General features: G+C 40.6%; 1 protein-coding gene across 2 annotated transcripts in view; it reads left to right on the top strand.

Moving 5' to 3' along the window:
• Nucleotides 1-12,230, top strand: part of nsg2 (neuronal vesicle trafficking associated 2) — a 51,382-nt gene extending 39,152 nt beyond the window's left edge. For both annotated transcript variants that reach the window (XM_080482754.1, XM_080482755.1), the window contains exons 4-5: nucleotides 6,875-6,985; nucleotides 10,794-12,230. In XM_080482754.1, the coding sequence (XP_080338880.1) occupies nucleotides 6,875-6,985; nucleotides 10,794-10,985 (303 nt within the window). In that variant the 3' untranslated portion in view covers nucleotides 10,986-12,230. The remainder of the gene's footprint in view (nucleotides 1-6,874; nucleotides 6,986-10,793) is intronic.
• The last annotated feature ends 7,877 nt before the right edge of the window (nucleotides 12,231-20,107 follow it).

Below are 20,107 nucleotides of genomic sequence, written 5' to 3'. Positions count from 1 at the left end.
TTAGAAATTCTGGCAGTTTAATCATAAATTATCATCTAATCCATCTATCAATCTATTCTATCTTTATGTTGGCTAAACTGAGATTAAGAGGCTATTTTTGTCTTTTATTTTGAAGCAGCTCCTTTGTGAGATCCCAGCAAAAATCTGAAAATGAGCTTTTAAGGAGGTTTTTCTACAAACAGCATCTTCTACTTTTGAACGTTGACTGTGTTCGACATCCTGGCCTTTATGCTTTTTTTATTTTTTTTTGGGGGGGGGGGGGGGGGGGGGGGGTGAGGGGGCAGGCTTTCGCTCTGCACTTGCTCAACTTGTCACCAAGTTTATTAATTTCATTAATCAACAAACTTGGCTAACGGCGTTTCAGATATTGCAGCCATAATAAACCCAATCATATTAGAGCTTTACTCATTTGGTATTAATAGCTCTTTTTAATGAATGCAGCCACAAGTGAAGCACAAAAAAAAAAATTCCACAACAGAGCAGAAAAATGAGTGAAAGTGGTCGACGGAGCTCCTTTGTTGTGCTCTTAAGGGGGATGACTGAGGAGTAATAGGGTAATGGGAAGATGAATGAATAGTCGTGTGTGCCTCCTTCGAAGGTGTATTGATTGATGCTTCAGCTGATATCCCATTGTGTTTTCGGTCCTCCAGCCTTCCTGCCTGCTTGCCTGCCTGCCTGCCGGTCTGTCTGTCCTCGCCACTTGCCACCATTGTAGAGAACCAGACACTCCATCTGTCCCTGCTCCTCCATCACTCGCTCCCTGTCTGCTTTTCGCTGGCTGTTTTATTGCCTTTGTCATCTCCTCCTTTATTTCTCACTCTGTCACTCTGTTATCTGTTTTTATCATCCCCCCCCCCCCCCCCCTTCCTGTCACACACCCACCTCTCTCCATGCTCAGACGCACTCCTACATATTGTCCTCAGTTCCTGGAGTGAGTGTGAGGAGGTGTCTGCTCCCCCATATGGCCTGTCAACTTACACCCGCCAGAGTGTGGGTGGTGTGTTGCATTCTAACACAGCGCCGTGTTGAGGAAAAAAAACAAAAAAAGACAAAATCATATGTCAAATGGTGGTGAAACAGGCTGTGAGGAGTCATATCCATTTAGAAAGCCGCCTTTGAACTTGTGATGCTCCGTGCAGCCATAAATAATTGACGTGGAGTGTATTTTGCAGAAAACATCACACACACACTTCCAGGGTGAGAGCGAGTGATGACGCTGATATGAGAGATGGGGATAGAAGTAAACAATAGGTAAACTGCTTAATCTGCGGGCAGAGATGAGAATTCTGGTGGAGCAGATCCTAATGGATCTTTTATAATCTGGTTTGATTGTTTGTCTTAGTCCATAGTACATATCCGTCTGCAGCTGCCTGTTTGTCTCATGCAGCAAATACGAGGCAGCAGGATCAAATGCAGGAAAACAGTAATGTGGTTTCCAGATAGGGAACGTAGAAATGTTGGTCGGTTTAAATGTGCTTGGCAGAAAAAAGAAATGAGATAAACGCAAATATTTTTACAGCTGTTTGAGGCAGCGAAATTGTCAAATGATCAACATCCATCTTCTGTACCGCTGCAGCTGATCCCAGCTGACTGCGCAGGAAACAACCGGGGCAATCTACACACAGAACACACAGACAAGAACAACCTCACACTCTCCAGTCTGATAATGAGTTTGATAAGTTTGATGCTATAAATCATTTAGAAAAACTAAAATTAAGAGCATACATGGCTTTTCTTATGCGGAAAAATTCGGTATTAAGTCCTTCAGTTGTCTTGGATTCTTTAGTTTCTTTCTTTAGTCCATTTGAGTTTAGTTTTATTTCCCTAAAAAATGTTTTTTATTTATTTGATTTGATTTTATGGATATAATTGAATGGATTCTTGAATTAAACTGGAATAAAAATTCTGAATGAGTTTCATCACCTTAAAGGTTAAATGATGTCATTTGTTTTTTTTTGTTTTTTTTTGAGATTTCACCTTGTTGAGTTTCGTTTGTGGGTATACTACTGATAAATGCATTGACAATATATTTATCAGTATTACTTTTCTAAGGGAAAACTGTATGAGTCATCAGGAAGCCAAGCAGCTAAGAAGCTTCAGTGTCAAGCAACAGGTTTTCTTGTGATACCGAAGTTTCGTTGATAACCACCACATCACATATTTATTTGCGTCATGAACATTTGCAATATCTATATAGAAATAGATTGAACTGCAGTAAATGATGTTTCTGTACACTGTGCATTCAATCTCTGCATGTCAACATATTATAATCAACATGTTAAAGAAGATACAAAACCTACCCTTATTTGGAAATACAAATCCTGACACCTGACATATCAACATCATGTACTGTGTGTTTGTCATATCATGATTGCAATACTCTGCAACATTATCACATACCAGGAGTTCAGGTGATATTATGCAGCTACTGCAGTGCCACTGGAAACTTCGGAAATCCCAGAAAAAAGGATGAATTTAACAGCAACAGAGAAAGTCTTAAGTCGGAATACCAAGATTCACCATTTTCAGCTTCCCAGTGTTGAATATATTGAACTTCCTCTTCCTTTTAGGGTAATTTGGTTGTTGTTTATACAACAATGTGTCAATGTTTGGCCTTTTCATTTTCAGAAAGGTTTCGCGTTTACACGGTCAGTTGCTTTTTTGCCCGTTTCCACCGAGACAGTGTGTTTTCAAAAAGTTCCACCTTGACAGCCATTTTCATAAGGTTGTGTTTTCAGTGATTCCGAGCTCAGTCGTCATGGAAACGGACTCCCAAAATGCAACAAATGTTTTCCGTTTTCACTTGAAAAAATGGATGCTAAGTGACTTTGTAGAGTGAAAAGTGTACCTGAATTCATTTGTTTGGAAATTTTTCTACAAGTTTCCCCAAGTTATATATGTTTCAAATATTTGGTTTAATCTCGATAAATGGTGCCACAGTCCAAGGACTTATGAAAAATAATGGGTTTAGTAAAAGAAAAGGTGCAGTTTTGAAGTTTATTATTACTATTATTATTATTTTTAGCTTTCCTGGGCGGGTTTGTTGAGGCGAGTGCAGTCACACGGTCGATCCAACGTTTACTCATGAAACCAGCCGGCTGTTGCTCCTGCTACCTGCATCCAGCACCGACGGGCGTCTGTCTGTTATCTGTGAGCAGCAGGAGCAGGGTGGTGATCGTGCTGCTGGTGATAGCGGTGTCGGATGACACACACTGACAAAACACTGAAAAATGGGATGAGTGGGAGGAAGTTGCTCGCTGGGAGATATCTTAGCTCTGTTGTCTTCTTTTGTATTTTTCTTTTTTTCTTTTTTATAAAGTGTCATTGTTTATACTCGACGCGTCTGCAACGTTCGATGTACATGACAGCTTTATAGCATCACGGAGGAATGTTGCTGCTGTGGGAGTCTACATCACGGAGGTCTTCATCCCCTGACGACCTCCTGAGGTTTACCGCTGAGTTCAGATTATAAATGATGGAGAAAGGTCAGGATAGATTTCTAATGGATTTATACGCCGCATGGCCGTGGCTGCATCAACAGGGATTTCACAGTGATCACGCCTCTCACTAAGAGCCGGGTATGTTCCGTATGAACTGTTTGTGCTGAATGTACAATTAAAGAGTGATTGCACATTAACACAGCAATACTCCCCATGTCGGGGTTAATCCCACTAATCTGCTTCATGTATGGTCCATGTCGAGGCCTCGTTTTAAGACCCATTAAAGAGCGACCGGATCGTTTTTCTCTGCAGGAATCCGTCTCTGTCGGTAAATAATCTGCGGAGTGACGACTTCAGGCAAATACTGTCATTCAGATGCACATGCTGGGATGTTTTGAGGGTTATTTTCCTTTTCAGATGCACACAAAAGTGCAAATCTCCTCAGTTATTAGCGACTCAAGTCGGGTGTCTAAGCAAAGTCCACAAGCATGAAAACAGTCACATTGCTCTGTTCGTGATGCGAAGGGCTTTACTGTAATCCCTCTTCTTAATAGGCCGTTTCATGTGCACCACTATTCAACTATGCAGAAGGGGGTGGGGGGGTGGGGGGGTGGGGGTGGGTGGGGTGTTGGGTTCTTAATCAGTCATCCCACGTCAGATGGGGCTCCAGAGGGGCGGGTCACTCTGACTTTAAATTTTTAATGTTTGGCTCTGTGTGATGTGGGACATGTAATTTACCGAGGGTGTCACAAGCGACCAAGGCCGCGAGTCGTGTCCCCTAGCTGACACCGAGTAAACAGTCACTTAGCTTTCGTGTCCCTGTCCACCCCCATAACACTGATGGAGACTGATGATCACACCCGCGTGTAATTGCTCTGACAGGTCGCTGTGACAGATCGTATGGAGGGCAGTAAATCGGCAGGAGCAGGCTTTAACACCAGCAGGAGAGAGGACAATGTAAATAAAAGATACTGAAGATGCTTCAGCTCTTTCGCCGACTCGTGAAACTTTTCACTTTTTTGAGGAGTGACACGCAGCGCTCACTACACACATACCTACAGCTATCCTTTGCTCCCCATTTGCATAATTCTAATTAAATGCTCACTCAGATGGACCAAATCAGAGTGTCAAGTAGAAAGTAGGAGGAAACAATTCCTTTTATATGTTAATTTGCTTTACGCCAACATTGTCTGGCCTGCCAGGGAAAATGAATATTTCACACCTCAAACTACACATTTGCATGGGCAGGTGGAATTAAGTGCATTATTTCTATCATTTTAGATTTGCTCTGCTTGTGGCTGATATTAGGCATTTTTCCACGCTGCATAATGATTCAATTATCACACTAGTGCACTTTCAGGCGCAGGCTGATAACAATTTCATAGTTTCCTGTTTTGAAAACTGACCAGAACATTCTATTTGGTCGCAGTCTGTTTAGAAACTGAATAAATTGAGTTCAGGCGCAAAAGTTGAAAAGCTTCATTTGAATCGAACGCTGCTGCTGTCAGAGAAGCACAGCTCGCAAACCAGCACGCCGTCTCCTTATTGACCGAGAGGAATAAAGAACATTTTTCTTCCGTCTGCTTTTGACAGTAAACAGCTGGAAACGTCCAGGAATGAAATGAAACAGCAGCAGGTTTCTGGTGTTTGACTTAAGTGCACTGAGAAACAATGCGGTTCCTGAGGTAGAAGGAATCCTGATTGATTCACGCAACCAAGACATGAACCCAAATCTATTTTATTTCACCCGACATGGCGAAGAAAGTGCATGTGACATTTGTTCAGAAAATGTCATGTGATCAGCATCGATTCTACTTTTATTAATGGAATATACTGGAGCAAGATTAGAATTACATAAACAGCTTTACTCATTTTGAAAGGTTTGATTACTAATTTGCTTCCAATGAGAGTTTTTTTTTTTAACGTCAACATGTGAAACAGCAAAAACGGATTAACGATACGTGAAAATATTACTTTGGGAATTTGCCAAATTTGCCAAGAGCATCATAATGTTCCACTAAAAGTCCCCACGCAGCTCTGTAATAATAAAGTTATTTGCTTTAGGAGGTCGCTGCACATGAAACTTCACCATCTGCCGAAGAGGACACGATATCTTTCAGGATTACTTGAAGATCTGGTGACAAGCCTGAAGTGGCGTCAGTGAGATTTCTGCTTCTGCTTTAGCAGAACGTTTGCATTTGTAATGAGCAGCATGCACATATTTTTTACCGTGGCTAATTCGAAGTTTACAATTACAGCAAGCCTTACGTAAGAAACACACGGGTGTTGCAGTGAGAAATGAAACAGGTCCACATAATAAACTCATAAATTCGGCTGAATTCTTTTTGAAAGTATTTTACGTTCTCACACTAGTATTAAACAGACTAAATCCCACATCAAAAATGAATAATGCTCTGACGGCTTTCTTTTGTGTAGCGTCCTGGTGTATTTTGGTTGCATGGCCATTTTTCTTTTATTCCCTGCGTGTGTGATTTGAACAATTTTATAAGTTCCCTGCCGGCTGCGGTGTAACGCCATGAATCTCACAACTCCGGGCCCGACAGGAAGTTTGCTGTGTGTATGATGTACGCGAGTCGCACAGCAATCAGATGTCACGAGCGTGCGCCCTTCCATCCACGGAAGAGAAGCTCACAAAACATAACCAGAGCCCTCGCCTCTGTAGGATTTATGTGTTGAAGAGAGAAATCCCCAAAAAGGTTTGATTTACATCCCAAACATTCTTTTGGCACGTTTTGCCAGTGTAGCTGCAGAGCATCGATTTGGGTTTAGTGTTGCTCTGATCAGCACGTCGCTTCACACTGCAATCCTGTTGGGTAGTTAGTTGACGTAGGTCGCAGGAGCAGTCACCATCGCCCCAAATTTCCATGACAACGGCCACAGTGCGACGTTGGACCACCGATTTAGAGCAGAGTCCAAAGAAATATCCAAGATTCTCTCACCATTGTTATCTTTTGTCTGGAACAGTAGCGAGCATAAGACAGTCAACAATGTTCTCCTGATTTGTCTCAGTATCATTATTTCAAGTAACCTAAATAAAGAAAGTTACTCGACAGCTGAACGAGAACTACTCCTTATATGGCGCCGATTTAGCTCAGTTTTATATTTATATAAGGCGAGCTGCACTCTGAGGAAACGAGGTAGTTTTCCAACGGCAACTTGAGTCATTCATCACATAACTCGGCAGGAACACCTTGCCTTGAGGAGTTGTTGACCTCAGCCGGGAGCATCTTACCATTTATTATGACCACACACACACACACGCACGCACGCACACACACATGCACACACACACGCACACACTCCATCTCTCTCACCGTCTAATCCCACTCCCGCCTCACATATATAAAGCATGTGCCCTCACTCCTCCTTATTGCCCCGCCGCTCACATCGACCACTGTTTGTCCTCCCTGCAGGTGACAATTCTGATCATCCTGGCCTTGGCCTTCCTCGCCTGCATCGTGTTCCTGGTGGTTTATAAAGCCTTCACCTACGACCATGCCTGCCCGGATGGATTCATTTATAAGGTGAGACCTGTGCGGCCTGTATTTCATTTTCCAACACGTTTGTCCCCTGCCAGAGGCCATCAGGTGGTCCAGGGGGCAACTAGAGTGTAGAGCAGGTCGTCGCAGCGCGTTCTGGCCTGGAGCTTGTCAGTTAGAGTTTTGATGAATCCATCCGCTATGTTCAGCCCTGACACACTGATAAACACCACAACTTAATATTAGTCCATTTGCTGTACGAGCATCTCCAGCAGTTTTTTAAAAATTATTCAATTTCACAATTATTCACACTTTAAATGGGACGATGCGTACTTGCCACAGGTAAATGAGGAACCTCATAAACCCAGTGACTTATCAGTACCAGCAAAGCAAAGTGGCAGAAATCCATGTAATTCAGTAGGAAACCTGCAGAAGGGTTAGACATCACTTTAGCTAAATGAGTTTGCTTCGGTGATTCACTTCTTTCAGGTGGCGGTGTTTTCTAGAAAGAAAGGAAAGAAAACCTTCTGCTACCTTTCAGTTTCTTTGTAATGTTTATTTGAATGATGTCAGACTAATAGTAGTTCAGCGTTCACAGACAACCCAGTTTCATCTCGAGTGGGCCGGACTAGTGAACTAGTGCCATAATAACCTTTAAATTTAAACTTTGAAACTTGTCTTTGTTGTGATGTGGGGTATAGGTGAGGAAAATATTTTTCCAAATGTGCACAATTACTACAATCTCAACATAAAGCCAATTTTAATGATGAATGATGAAGTTCGGGTGAAAAATACAGAGAAATGTCACTTCTCCTATCGCCGTTGCATTATGCAAGTTTTGAAAACTCACCCTGACAGCTTGGCTTTGAGGCCAGTTTGTTATCTTTCACGGCAGCATCACCGATATCTCAGCTTGGGTCTCAGTGTTGCGTCGTGTCCTCAAATTTGTCAATGCTTTCTATGAAATTTTTACAGTTTGCTTGGTGGTTTGGCCGTATTGGAGCCTCTGGTTTTGTCTTATATTTGACACCCGTGCTTCAGAGATCAACACTTTCAGAATGATAAGAGGCCGAAGTTTTACCTGCGTGCTCTCGTACTTCCTCTCGTACTTCAGCATAATTATTAATTGTTGACTCTAAGCAGGATCAAAATGAAGGTTTCGTGTTCTTTGGATTTTTTTCTTTACATGTGAACGATCTGATGGAAACAGTATTTCAGATCATAAGAGGAATATGTTCAGTAAATACTTAAATATTATAGATGCTGCTCCGCCGACAGGAAGAACTGGGCGTCGTTCTCATAACTCAAGACGAGGTGTCATCAGACAGCAGTAAGACTGTTAAAGGTTACATTGTCAGATTGCAGATTTTGTTAGATTAACATTTAAAATCCAAAAGATTTCTACTTGAAAAGCATCAAAGCCTCAGGCTGAAAATTTGGCACTTTTCTCTCTGCTGAGCGAACGATTAATTCCTCATTTGAATAATGTCACACTGCTTTGCTTTGCAAGTATTCACCTTGAGCAAGGCACCGAATCCCCTCTGCCCTTCACCAATTCCCTCTGCGCCTCTTCGTCTGTCTGAATAAAGGATTAAAAGGTGACGACACTCTCCCGTGAGAGAAGAGAAAAACACTCCCACTTTACTGTGAGGTCATGTTATCGGAAGAATCCAAATCTGAAGGGAAATCATCGATCAGTGATATCGATGATTTGTTATGGCGTTCCTCGTAATTAAGTTTGATTTTATGCTCTTGTATCTGAACACCAAAGCAACAGACTCCAGTGAGTCTGCTCTCTTATGACAATAGCTCTGCTGGCTATTAAATGGAAATTATACAAATTAGACCTACTGCCTATTTTGCGATAATTACGGCATTATGATTGACTCTGGATCGTTCAGGCTGAGGTCGCTCCGCCGTCACAGGAAATGGCTCGGCACAGCTGTTCTGATACGACAGTTCAAAATGTACTGCATTGTAGTTTGAAGTTGTACGTGAAGATACAGGGAGATATACTTTCTCCTTCTATAAGTTTCACCACACTATGTGGGAGGTCGCCTCGTCTTCACGCTGGAATAATTGCAGTTTCAGGCCCACAGCCTGCATACACACACACACACACACACACACACACACACACACACACAAACACAGGCGCGCTACTGCACACAAGATCGTATACGCATACACAGCCGAGCGCTCACCTTCTATACAGACAAAATGCTAAAATAGTCTCCCCGTAACAGTATTATCCCCTGTGAGTCCTCGTCTTCTCTTCTGGTTCCCCCACAAAGCTGCAGCTCCAGGTTCAGAACCCTAAATATCAATACTGTTTTTATTAAGTGAAAACAACCTTGACAAACACATTATTTCTTTGTGTTGGAGGTTCAGCCTATACAATGCTTTGGAAATATACATCTTTTCAGTATTATATTGCAACATCAATAGATTTTCTGATAACAAGAAATAACTAAGCATGTTGCTTCACAGACCGGTGGTGAATTAAGTAATACTTCTATTTTTTTTAAGAGAATGGCAGGACTGATTAAATATAGTTTATAGTGATTTAGTTATTTTTTTTACATTAGTGCAGTTTCAGTGCACACACAGCAATAAAAAACTGAACTACAACAGTTAGGAAGAAATAATGTAGTAATATATGTTATGATTCACATTATAACTGTGTTTTATAACAGAAACTACTGAGGTCTTTTTGGTTTGTAGAGCAGGTCTGTGGAGATACTTAACATGACTGACTCTGTTTTTGTTGTGTTCTGTTTTTAAACTCTTGTGGCTGATTGTTGACACCAGTACCGGTGTTTGCTGACAAGTGAAACACCCACACATTTTTTTATTTTTTTATTTTCTTTACACCTGTTTCTATAAAATTATGTAACAGAACATCTCGTTGTGACAGAAATGTAAAGCCTGGGAGACGCCATCTGGAATTTTGGCAATTTTACAGACTTCACAGACTGTGTTTAAAAAAACCCAACAACTCACAGCTCAGGGTACAGAGATTATACCTGTGCATGAAAAAGAGGAAGCACAGATATATTACATAACACATTTTTTTTTCAGTTTGGGGCATTACTACCTAAATCAGTGGTGTTTAACACATTTTACTTCAGGGGCCACCCACAGCGCAACTCGATCTCAAGTGGACCAGCAATTAACAGCATTATAATGTAGAAATATCTAGAACTCTAAATCTATCTCAAAGTGCAACACAGTATTAATATATCATTAAGAAATTCACATTTAATGAACGATCCTTTAACAACACATGACAAACGAGGAAATTTCAATAGAAGAACAGCAATTTCAATAATATTCTGCCTCAGATCACCACGTGCTTTACAACTTACAGATCACAGTGGGTTAGTATTAAAATATTTACATATTCAAAGGCATAAAACATTTAGCCACATGTAGCTGGAGCTCAAAATTATAGTCGCCGAGCTCATAATGTGGTCAGAATAACTTGTGACATTCTCGAAATTATTATTAATGTTGACACATTTATACATTTGTGTAGTAATCCTGACTCACCACATAAAGCAAGCTAAAGTGCGCCCCTGGTGGTGAAATAGATTGCAATTAATGTCATAATTTAGCACAGCTGGCAGAGTTCATCCCCTTAGCTATATTCAAAGCAGAGCAAGAAAAAGTACTTTACAAAAAGTTTCTTCATGTGTGTGTCTGTGTGTGTATATGTGTGTGTCTGTGTGTGCTCCTGTGTGTGTGTGATGTTTTTTTTCCTACCCCTTTACCCATCATCTCAGTAAATCAACCCCAAACTGCTTCAAACCATCACATTGACCTCTCTGCTCTCCGTCTCTCGCTTTCACAGCACAAGCGGTGTATCCCCGCGTCACTCGAGGCCTACTACGCCGCCCAGGACGCCAACTCGAGGGGCCGATTCTACACAGTGATCAGCCACTACAGCATGGCCAAGCAGACCACCTCGCACTCTGTCTCCCCCTGGCTGCCCGGAGGGGCGGGGGGCCACGACAACAAGCCCCCCAGCAGCGAGGGCCACTGAGTTAGCTGGAGGGTGAAAGGATGTAAACACACACACACATACACACACACACACACACACACGCACGCAGGCAGATGTAGACGCAGACACAAACATGTAGGTGAATATCTAGAATTTTAGACAAAAGAAACGCAAGTTGACATCAATAGTGAGGATCTAGAGTGGAAACTTGCATGCAGACATTAAAACACACACTCAAGCACATGCTCGATTATATCTTAACTCCCTTGTCTGCTCATTTATGTGCTCGCTCTGTTATCGAGGGGCGTCTGATCGTTGGCGGTCTTGGGATTGCCATCGATACACACTGACACATATCAACACACACATCTGCTCTCCTGATATCATGTTTACTCCCTCCCTCTAATTTATTGTTCATCGACCGTCATGATATATTTTATTTTTTACTGTACTGTATGGATGTTTTGTATGTGATTACCAGGTAACTCTTTGTACAAAGGCATGAGTCAATGCTGAATTTCAAGCTTCTTCTTTGTGAGATTCTCCGGAGTTTGGAGTCATTTTCTTTTTTTAGGTGTGTATAATGTAGTTACTGTATTTTTCATTCCCATCCATTTTTAGATCGCTACAGGTACAGATGACTTCACACACATCAGTCTAACGCTAATGCATTTTTACAGATTAAGAAATCCCTCTTGGGTCGTCTGAGGTTGAAGATTTCCATTTTGGCTGTTTGATAGTTCACATGCCATGACATTTTCAGTGTGTTGTGCCATACATCTGAAATCCTCGACTCCCCTGTTGGCCCAAGCTGTACATACCGTCGTGCATTCAGGCTAGTTTTGTGTGTTTGCAATGTGGTAGCTTTTAGTAGGAACGTTTCTCTTCTCTTCGATTTTGTTTTTGTTTTTTGTTTTTTTAAACAGGCCTTCATGTGAAATACTTACATATCGCTTCAGCTGCCAGTCTTGTAGCTCCATGAAACACAATGTTACAAATGGGAAAGGAGACGTTGTGTGTATCACTGTCTCTTGCCAGAACACCTTACTTTCCACTGTGTACTGTTCTGTTCATAGATGGGCTTCAGCTGCGGCTCAGTTTTGTCCCCTTGCACTGTTATTTTTTTAAATTTTGTAACGTTGGATCTGTTGTCGAGAGCGCTTTTAATGAGATATTGTGACGTCGTTAGTTGATATGTAGCGATACCTTGTGTAATTTATCAGTGTGCATCCTTGTCCCTCTTCTCTTGGTTCGAATTGAAAATAAAACAAGCTGTGACCTGTGCTTTGTGTGTCTGTCAGTCTCGCCTACCGCTGCGTATGTTTAGTGCTCACACGGTGCTTAATGTAGGCCCGAGGCAGAGAAACATGAATGACAGCGACAGCAGCGTTATATTATTCCGATGATTCAGACACTACAGAAGATATGTATGCCGCCGTCCCCGCGTCAAATCCTCCCGAGCTGTTCGGGGTACATTTGTAATGGTACACCCCTGTGATTGACAGCGAAAAACATAGCGGGGAAATACCCACGCCTTCATTGGCGACTGGCTTTATTAATCAGATGCGGAGTCCTCTGTGAGTGGCAGATAAGCTCCCTGTTTTTCTCATACTCAAAGAGCAACATGAATAGCCGGCTTTCCTAATTAGAGCCAAGCATTTTAATGAAATCATCAGCTAAGTGTGTGTGTGTGTGTGTGTGTGTGTGTGTGTGTGTGTGTGTGTGTGTGTGTGTGTGTGTGTGTTGAATTCAATAGAGTGAAAACGACAGAAAGCAGGCAAGAACAAAAAACAAAATTACAGCATATTACATTAAATATTTATCATTTTTAAACTGTTGCCAGTCACATCTAAATAACTCTTATGCTCTTCTTATATTGTTCTAATACTCTGGAGCCGTGATGGATGATGGGAAATCCAGTTATTTCAGAGGAATCGGTTCTTTTATAGATGATTTTTCATTTTTACGTGCTGTCAAATAGCCACACTTTGAACTCCCCAATAAATAAATATCAACAAAATGGCTTGTTAACTGCTGATGCAGAATGACAGTTAACAGTATGAGTTATTGATACTGAAGGTGATTAAATAACATCGATAAAAGTTGAATTCCCAAAATGTTGTTTTTGTTTCATAACCAAATAGCTTGAATTGAGATAATGTTTCATCTAAAGTAAATATAACCTTTTTTTGTTGACTTTTCAAACCCTGTGCTTCTTGTTTTACACAAGTAAAGTAACTGAATCAGAACTTTTACCAAACTCCTGTTCTACCCACGTATCTCTACATAAGTGAAGAACATGAGTAGTTTTTCTCTATATGAGTCAGTAATAGTTGTCATTGGACGAAAAGCCACAGTTTCTATCAAACAAGACATTCCACTTGTTAAATTTTCAGTTCTAAAAGACCAAAAACAGCTGCTAAGACCAAAAATTACAAATTTTCTCTGACTGATCATCATCTCCACAATCATCTGACTAAAATGATTATAACTGGACATTGTACAGTGTTTCCTAAATCAGAATCAGAAACTTTATTGTCATTGACAACGAAACTTTGTCGCTGCAATCAGACTTCTTCAAGCAGCAGATAAATAGGAAGAAGGTGAGATTTGTATAACAATTGTATAAAACAAATCTTAGATAAATAAATAAAAACGGGCACATAAAATCGCAACAACTATGCTGTATATGATCATTTTACATAAACTATGAGTTTAAATCACTGCTAATGGGTTGAATAAATACAAAGAAATAGATACAAATCCAAATAATATCACTCCATAATCTCACTGTTCACAATGTTGATGGTAATACATTCGAGTATTTTGTGAAACTATTTAACCACTTTGAATTTGATCAAAGATATTCCAATAAAGTGTGGACATGGTTTTTATGAGCACTGCAAATGATTGCATTCTAGTTTAGTTTTATTTCTCACATTGTCTCAACTATTGTGTGACTTTGATTGTATATTAATAACATTATATATTATTATATCCACTTCAAAGCAATGATTTTCCCTTATAGCAGCAACGGCTCAATAACCTAAAAAAATATGTTTATGAAGAAATGATTTGACAAAAACAAACAATGAGACAAGCTGATGTCTGACCTATCGCTCTGGAGATCTTTTTGCTGATTTAAACACACACATCAGGGATATCTCATCCAATAAAATCTACAGCTTTATGCAAAATACTGTTGACAATCAAAACATGACCTTTTAGGTTTGTGTCTTTCTGGAAAATAAATGAAACAAAACCTGAGATCAGTCTGATTTTGGATGAAATGAAACAACGTGAATGTGTTCATTTCCAGTTATTTTTGTATTCACAGCACTGGTATACACGGCAGATTTAGAAATACAAGTTTAACATTAACTTCAATGAAGATTTTCCTTCTTTGTAGGAAACAAAAACCTTTGACAAAACCACAATAGATGTTTTTATTCTTGATGTTTGTCGTTTCATATTTCATAAAAAAAACAAAAAAAAACAACCCAGATTGCACATCAGAGGCTGCATGAAGTGAACAGATGGCTGCTTATGCAGAGCTTACACAATGCTAACACAACCTTGACATGGTCTGAATGAAGGGTCGGCTGCAGGGGTGCGGCTGGTGAGTTCATACATACAGGTGAAGGTACAGAGTCATCTGACTTTGTTTTAATGTGGCAACAAGAAGACACAAAGACCTCTGACTGATCTAACTGAAGAATTGCTTGTACATTGCCAATGCTGTGTTCAGTTATCTTTTAAAGGTTCCACATAATCTTACATGCGAGTTTTGTAGCTCACTGATTATCAGAAAAAGGCCATAATATAAGAACTGTTTCTTCTCACACTGTGGAGCTGTACAGTCGCTGCCAGGCTTATTAGACCATTCATTTAAAAGACCTCTGGCCCTAATTACTTATGAGAGACAATTGGCAATCAGATATGGGATGAACTGCAGTTTAATCCTCTCTGTCTCTCTAATTATGACAGAAAATAGCTTTTAGTGCTATAATTCATGCTAAATTCCTTCCAGTGCAGGATATTAGCTACTGATGTGAAGAAGGACTGATTGTAGTGGACAGGTCATCTGTGTTTTCTGAAAGAAGAGATGCATGTTGAGGAACAAGGGGCGGGAAGGGAGTGGAGGAGAAGAAAGACGGGCACCGATGGAAATGAAGTCCGACACGTGGAAATGAACAGCCATATATGTATTTTCTGCCGTTACTGTATTTGCACATTTGAAAACATTTCACATCTGAAACTACTCAAGAGAACTACTCGTTTCAGCATCATATTGAATCTATTAAACAATTTGAATAGCATTTGAATAGTCAGAAAAGGAGATTACCTTTTATTTCAACTGCAAAATCTCAAATCAAGCTCAACTTTTACCAACAACAACACATTGCGACAAACTTGTATTAAAGCCGAGCTTGCAGAGTGGCTGCAGTGCGGTGAACGTAAAGAGCAAGTCTGGATGATTTACTGGCATCAAATGGCAAGCCTGCATATTGCGGCTAATAAAACCCTTCGCGATCTTTACCACACTACACATAATATATCTATATATTTTTAAAACCGAATCCCAAATAGATTTCAAAGTTTTCTTTTTAAAAAACTCAACATATTTCAGTATGAAGTAATGATAACCGGATGAGGCATGACATATCATCTAGCCACAGTCATCCCAGGCACAGGCGCACCACAGGGGTGTGTACTCGGCCCCCTCTGATACCCCCCTATTCAAATGTCAATCCATCCACCCCAGCAAAACATTTAAGGACTCATACAAAACAAGAACAAAACTATCTAAGAAATGCAGGATTTGATGACATTGTGTTCTGACTCTAAACTAGAAAAAAACAACACAAAGACAATATGAATGATACTAAACTCAGTTTCAGTTTCATCTGTGATTTATCTCATAACCATACGAGACTATACATAGGAGAACAGGAAGGACCTGCAGCAGGTGGTAAGGAAGTAAACTTCAATAACTTGTTTTTATTGCTTTAACAGTGAAGGTCTTTCAACAATTAGCCAAATTTACGAGCGGCAGGCAACAGGCAAAGAGCTCGCACGCCACTCAAAGTATTTTGCCTGAGGACATGTGGACGGACAGGTCGAGGGATCACAAGCATAAATCATTGGGATTAAAGGACAACTTTCTCCATCACCCGAGACACGGCTGAAAAAGACTTGTTCAGTCCAGCCAGTGGGACTGAAACCTCCCGTTGAGTCTTCAGTATTCAGTTTGTACAGCGGGACTGAGTGAGGGTGAAATGTGACCACTTCAGCTTTGTCTACATTTTCACCAGCCTGGTTCCTCATTTCCAAATTGATCTCCGATGTGTTGATGCCTTTAATCAGAGCTGCGCCATGGACGATGTAGTTATGAGGCGTAATATTATGTTTACTGCTTTTTAAGAGCCGTCTTCCCCGAACAGCTATCTTCTCAGTTAAATATACTGGAAGATTACTGCAGTTTTTATCGGTTGCACTTTATGGATTTATTTATTTAAATTATTAAGTGTTTTCAAATCCTCAGTCAAATATATTCATGGTGTGTTTTGACTGTCATTCACACGACCTCAAAGGTACACATATATATTGGCATGGGTGTAATTTGTGCTCTATACCTCCATCTTTCCCTTCGGCTCTCTCCCCTGCTGTCAGAGAAAGGCTGCCTCACAGCAGTCGACCTCTCAGAGGTGGAGGAGGAAAACAGAAGGACGAGATGGAGAGAAGTAGTGGAGGAGTGGGGCAGACCCACAGGGAATTACACGAGGAGGAGGAAGAGGAGGAGGAGGAAGATGAGGAGGAGGGGAGTCAGGTAAATGGTGGCAAAGCAGCCAAGAGGAGTTTCATCAAAGCAGACAGATCCTGACAGGGTGTCATTCAGACTTCAGATTTGATTCCTCTCACTCTGCTGCTGGGTTTTTAGTGTCATTAAACACACTTAAACATCTGATGAGGAAGAGAAGGAGAAAAACATTGTATTTCACTCTGTAAGTCTTGGTTTTAGGCATGTATGTGGAATTGTCAGATGCATTTTTGCGCAAAAGATGGAAAATGTATATCAATACAAACCCTCCTCTCTGACACAATTAGATATCAACACAACCGTATCCATTAAAGTCATTATATGGATTAATCAGACTGAAGATTCCCCAAACAGGTTTTTCGCATTAGCCCATAGATAATCGTGATCCATCTATTCAGCTGGACCAAATCTCATCTGAGATACACCCTGGAAAGGTCACCAGTTCATCACAACCACACACACTCATAACACATTCAAACATAAAGGCATGGTAATTAGCTATCAGAGATCTGCATAATTTAAAAATGCAATTAGATAAATCAACAGCCCATACAGTCCAGGAAAAACGAGATCATATGTTAAGTTCTATTCAGAACCCTCTTGGAGTAAACAACTCATTCTGTGTTGAAGCTGCCTTTGTCTCTCTCTCTCTCTCTCTCTCTCTCTCTCTCTCTCTCTCTCTCTCTCTCTCTCTCTCTCTCGCTCTCTATGAGTGAGACTGAGTGAGTGTGAAATGTGCACACTTCAGCTTTGTCTACATTTTCACCAGCCTGGTTCCTCATTTCCAAACTCTATATATATATATATATATATATATATATATATATATATATATATATATATATATATATAGGGCCATCTTAAAGCACCATTACAGACCAACATAGAAGCAAACATAGAAGAAAAAACTCTAAACCTACAGCTGCTTGACTAGAAAAAGGTCCAGGGTGGCCTGAACCAGCTATAATGATAAGCTTTATTAAACAGGAAAGTTTGAAGTCTGATTGTAAATGTAGAGACTGTGCCAGCCTCCAGATCTGAAACTTAAAGCTTCCACATGAGAGGAGCCTGATAGCTGAAGGCTCTGCTTCTCAATCTACTTAATACTTCTACTCTAAGCAGCACCATGAGAATGAATTGTTCTTGTGGGATCATGTGGAACTCACAGCTCTTTAATGTATGATGGAGTCTAATTGTTACCGGTGTTGTGAATTCTACTCTAAATTCTACAACAAGCCAAAGAAGAGAGACAACTATTGCACTTACAAGTTATCCTCAGCACATCTTACATATTTGATAATAAAAACCATTGACCTGTGGAACAATCAAAAACATGTCATGATATGGAAAGTTTATGCAGAATACTGTATCAAAAGGAAAAATTTAATTTGATTCAAGTGCAGCAGGGAAGGAAAAGGTGGGGGAATGAAGCTGGGGAAGGAAGTTGCCCAATATGTACCTTGGATCCAATGTCTATCAGGTCAGCCTTCCTAAGGTTTTCTGACTGAGGGGGGAGTCAACACTAGAGTCAAATGGCTCCCTTATCAAGACCAAGTAACCCTCCCTGCATAATGGCTACCAACTACATTTCGCTGTACTACTTTACGTGAGAAAAGGAGAATACCTCAAAAACCTGCTGTCTGTGGAGAATGTGGCATCATCAAGCTGTGAACTGCTTGGAAAGCATGTATGTTGAAAACTCCCAACAATATGTTGTACTTAAGAGAGCATAAAATATTCTGCACAATCCACATTTTGTACAGAACGTGACGCGTTCCTCCACATGTGATAAGTATCGTCCTTTATCATTTACAGTGGACCTACTTGTGGGAGAGTGTCAAAAAAGAACTTTCAAGTACTAAAACATTACAAGGAAATCATTTATTGTATGGCCACTGACAAAATAGTGAAAAAATAAATGACAAAATGATATAAGTGACAAAATAAATTACTTTGTACATCTAAAGTAACTTGAAATGTATGCTGTGGTGACAATTGAGAAACTACATTAATAAATAATCACGAAATGTTTCAATACAAATGCATCTAAATGTGTGTCTTCGAATGTGTGTATAGATAAGCATTTCTTTACATAGGGAATCAATGGAATTTGATGTAATGAGCCCTTAAAATGATGAGTAATCATGAGTGCGTATGTGTGTAGCAGTTTTTTTAATCTACAGCACAGCAACAAGTACACACGTGAGCCTTGATCTGCTGTTTGTACATCTTTAGTATATTAAAATACATGTTGCCGTAACAACAGACTTAATTAGTTCAATAAATAACCATTAAGTGTTTAAATATGAATACGTGTCCCCACGTGTCTGAGTGTCTGAGTACTTTGCTCTGGCCTGGTTTCCCCTGCCAATTTAGGAGGATGTCAGTTTAATCCACGAACCCTGGATGCTGCCGGGCACTCCTGCTGAGCTCACTACATATAATATTCAAAATACCAACCACAGTTCAATTATTTAGTAAGAAATGTCTGGGTCAAAGGATGTGAGTCTCTCTCTCTCTCTCTCTCTCTCTCTCTCTCTCTCTCTCTCTCTCTCTCTCTCTCTCTCTCTCTCAGTTGCTACAGACTTATTAACATACCGGCTGTTTGCACATTTGTTGCTGCATGAAGCAAATGAAATGTCCCCAACATGTTGTTCTTACTACCTTAAATGACGCCGCTGACTCGTTCCAGACTGGGTTATTTATGCTCATAAGCTAATAAACATATGTACACGCAGTTTAATGTGAATACGTGTAAACTGTCATGCTTGAACACACGCAGACAGATATGAACCCATTCAGACACTTGACAAGTCAAACCACACACACACACACACACACACACACACACACACACACACACACACACACACACACACACACACACACACACACACACACACAGACAGACAGACAGACAGACACACACACACACACACACACACACACACACACACACACACACACACACACACACGCTCTGATCTCTGTGCAGTCTGTGCAGCTTATTTACGACACAGCGCTCTCTGCTTGCCAGTCCCAGTGAAACTGGGGCAATGGGATAATCCCTGGTCAGATGTCAGTCATATTTAGGAATGGATGCCAACACTGTGTGCACAGCAAACAGCAAATTGTGCTCCGCGAGAGCAGGGATTACTAAGAGATGACGTTAAATACCAGCCCGGAGTCATTGCATATGCACTCGCTGGCTGCAAATGTGTTAATTTTATGACTCATATTATTTAGTTTCTTCGGTGAGCTGCAGACAGAAACACTGGAAGGAGGCCGTTTCACTGCAGGAATGACACAAACACATTTTGCTCTGATCGTTGCACAATCG

Source organism: Lipophrys pholis (assembly GCF_963383615.2).
Source record: "Lipophrys pholis genome assembly, chromosome: 16".
Taxonomy (NCBI): Eukaryota; Metazoa; Chordata; class Actinopteri; order Blenniiformes; family Blenniidae; genus Lipophrys; species Lipophrys pholis.
The sequence above is the reverse complement of the archived record's forward strand: the minus strand, read 5'-3'. Positions and strand labels throughout refer to the sequence as shown.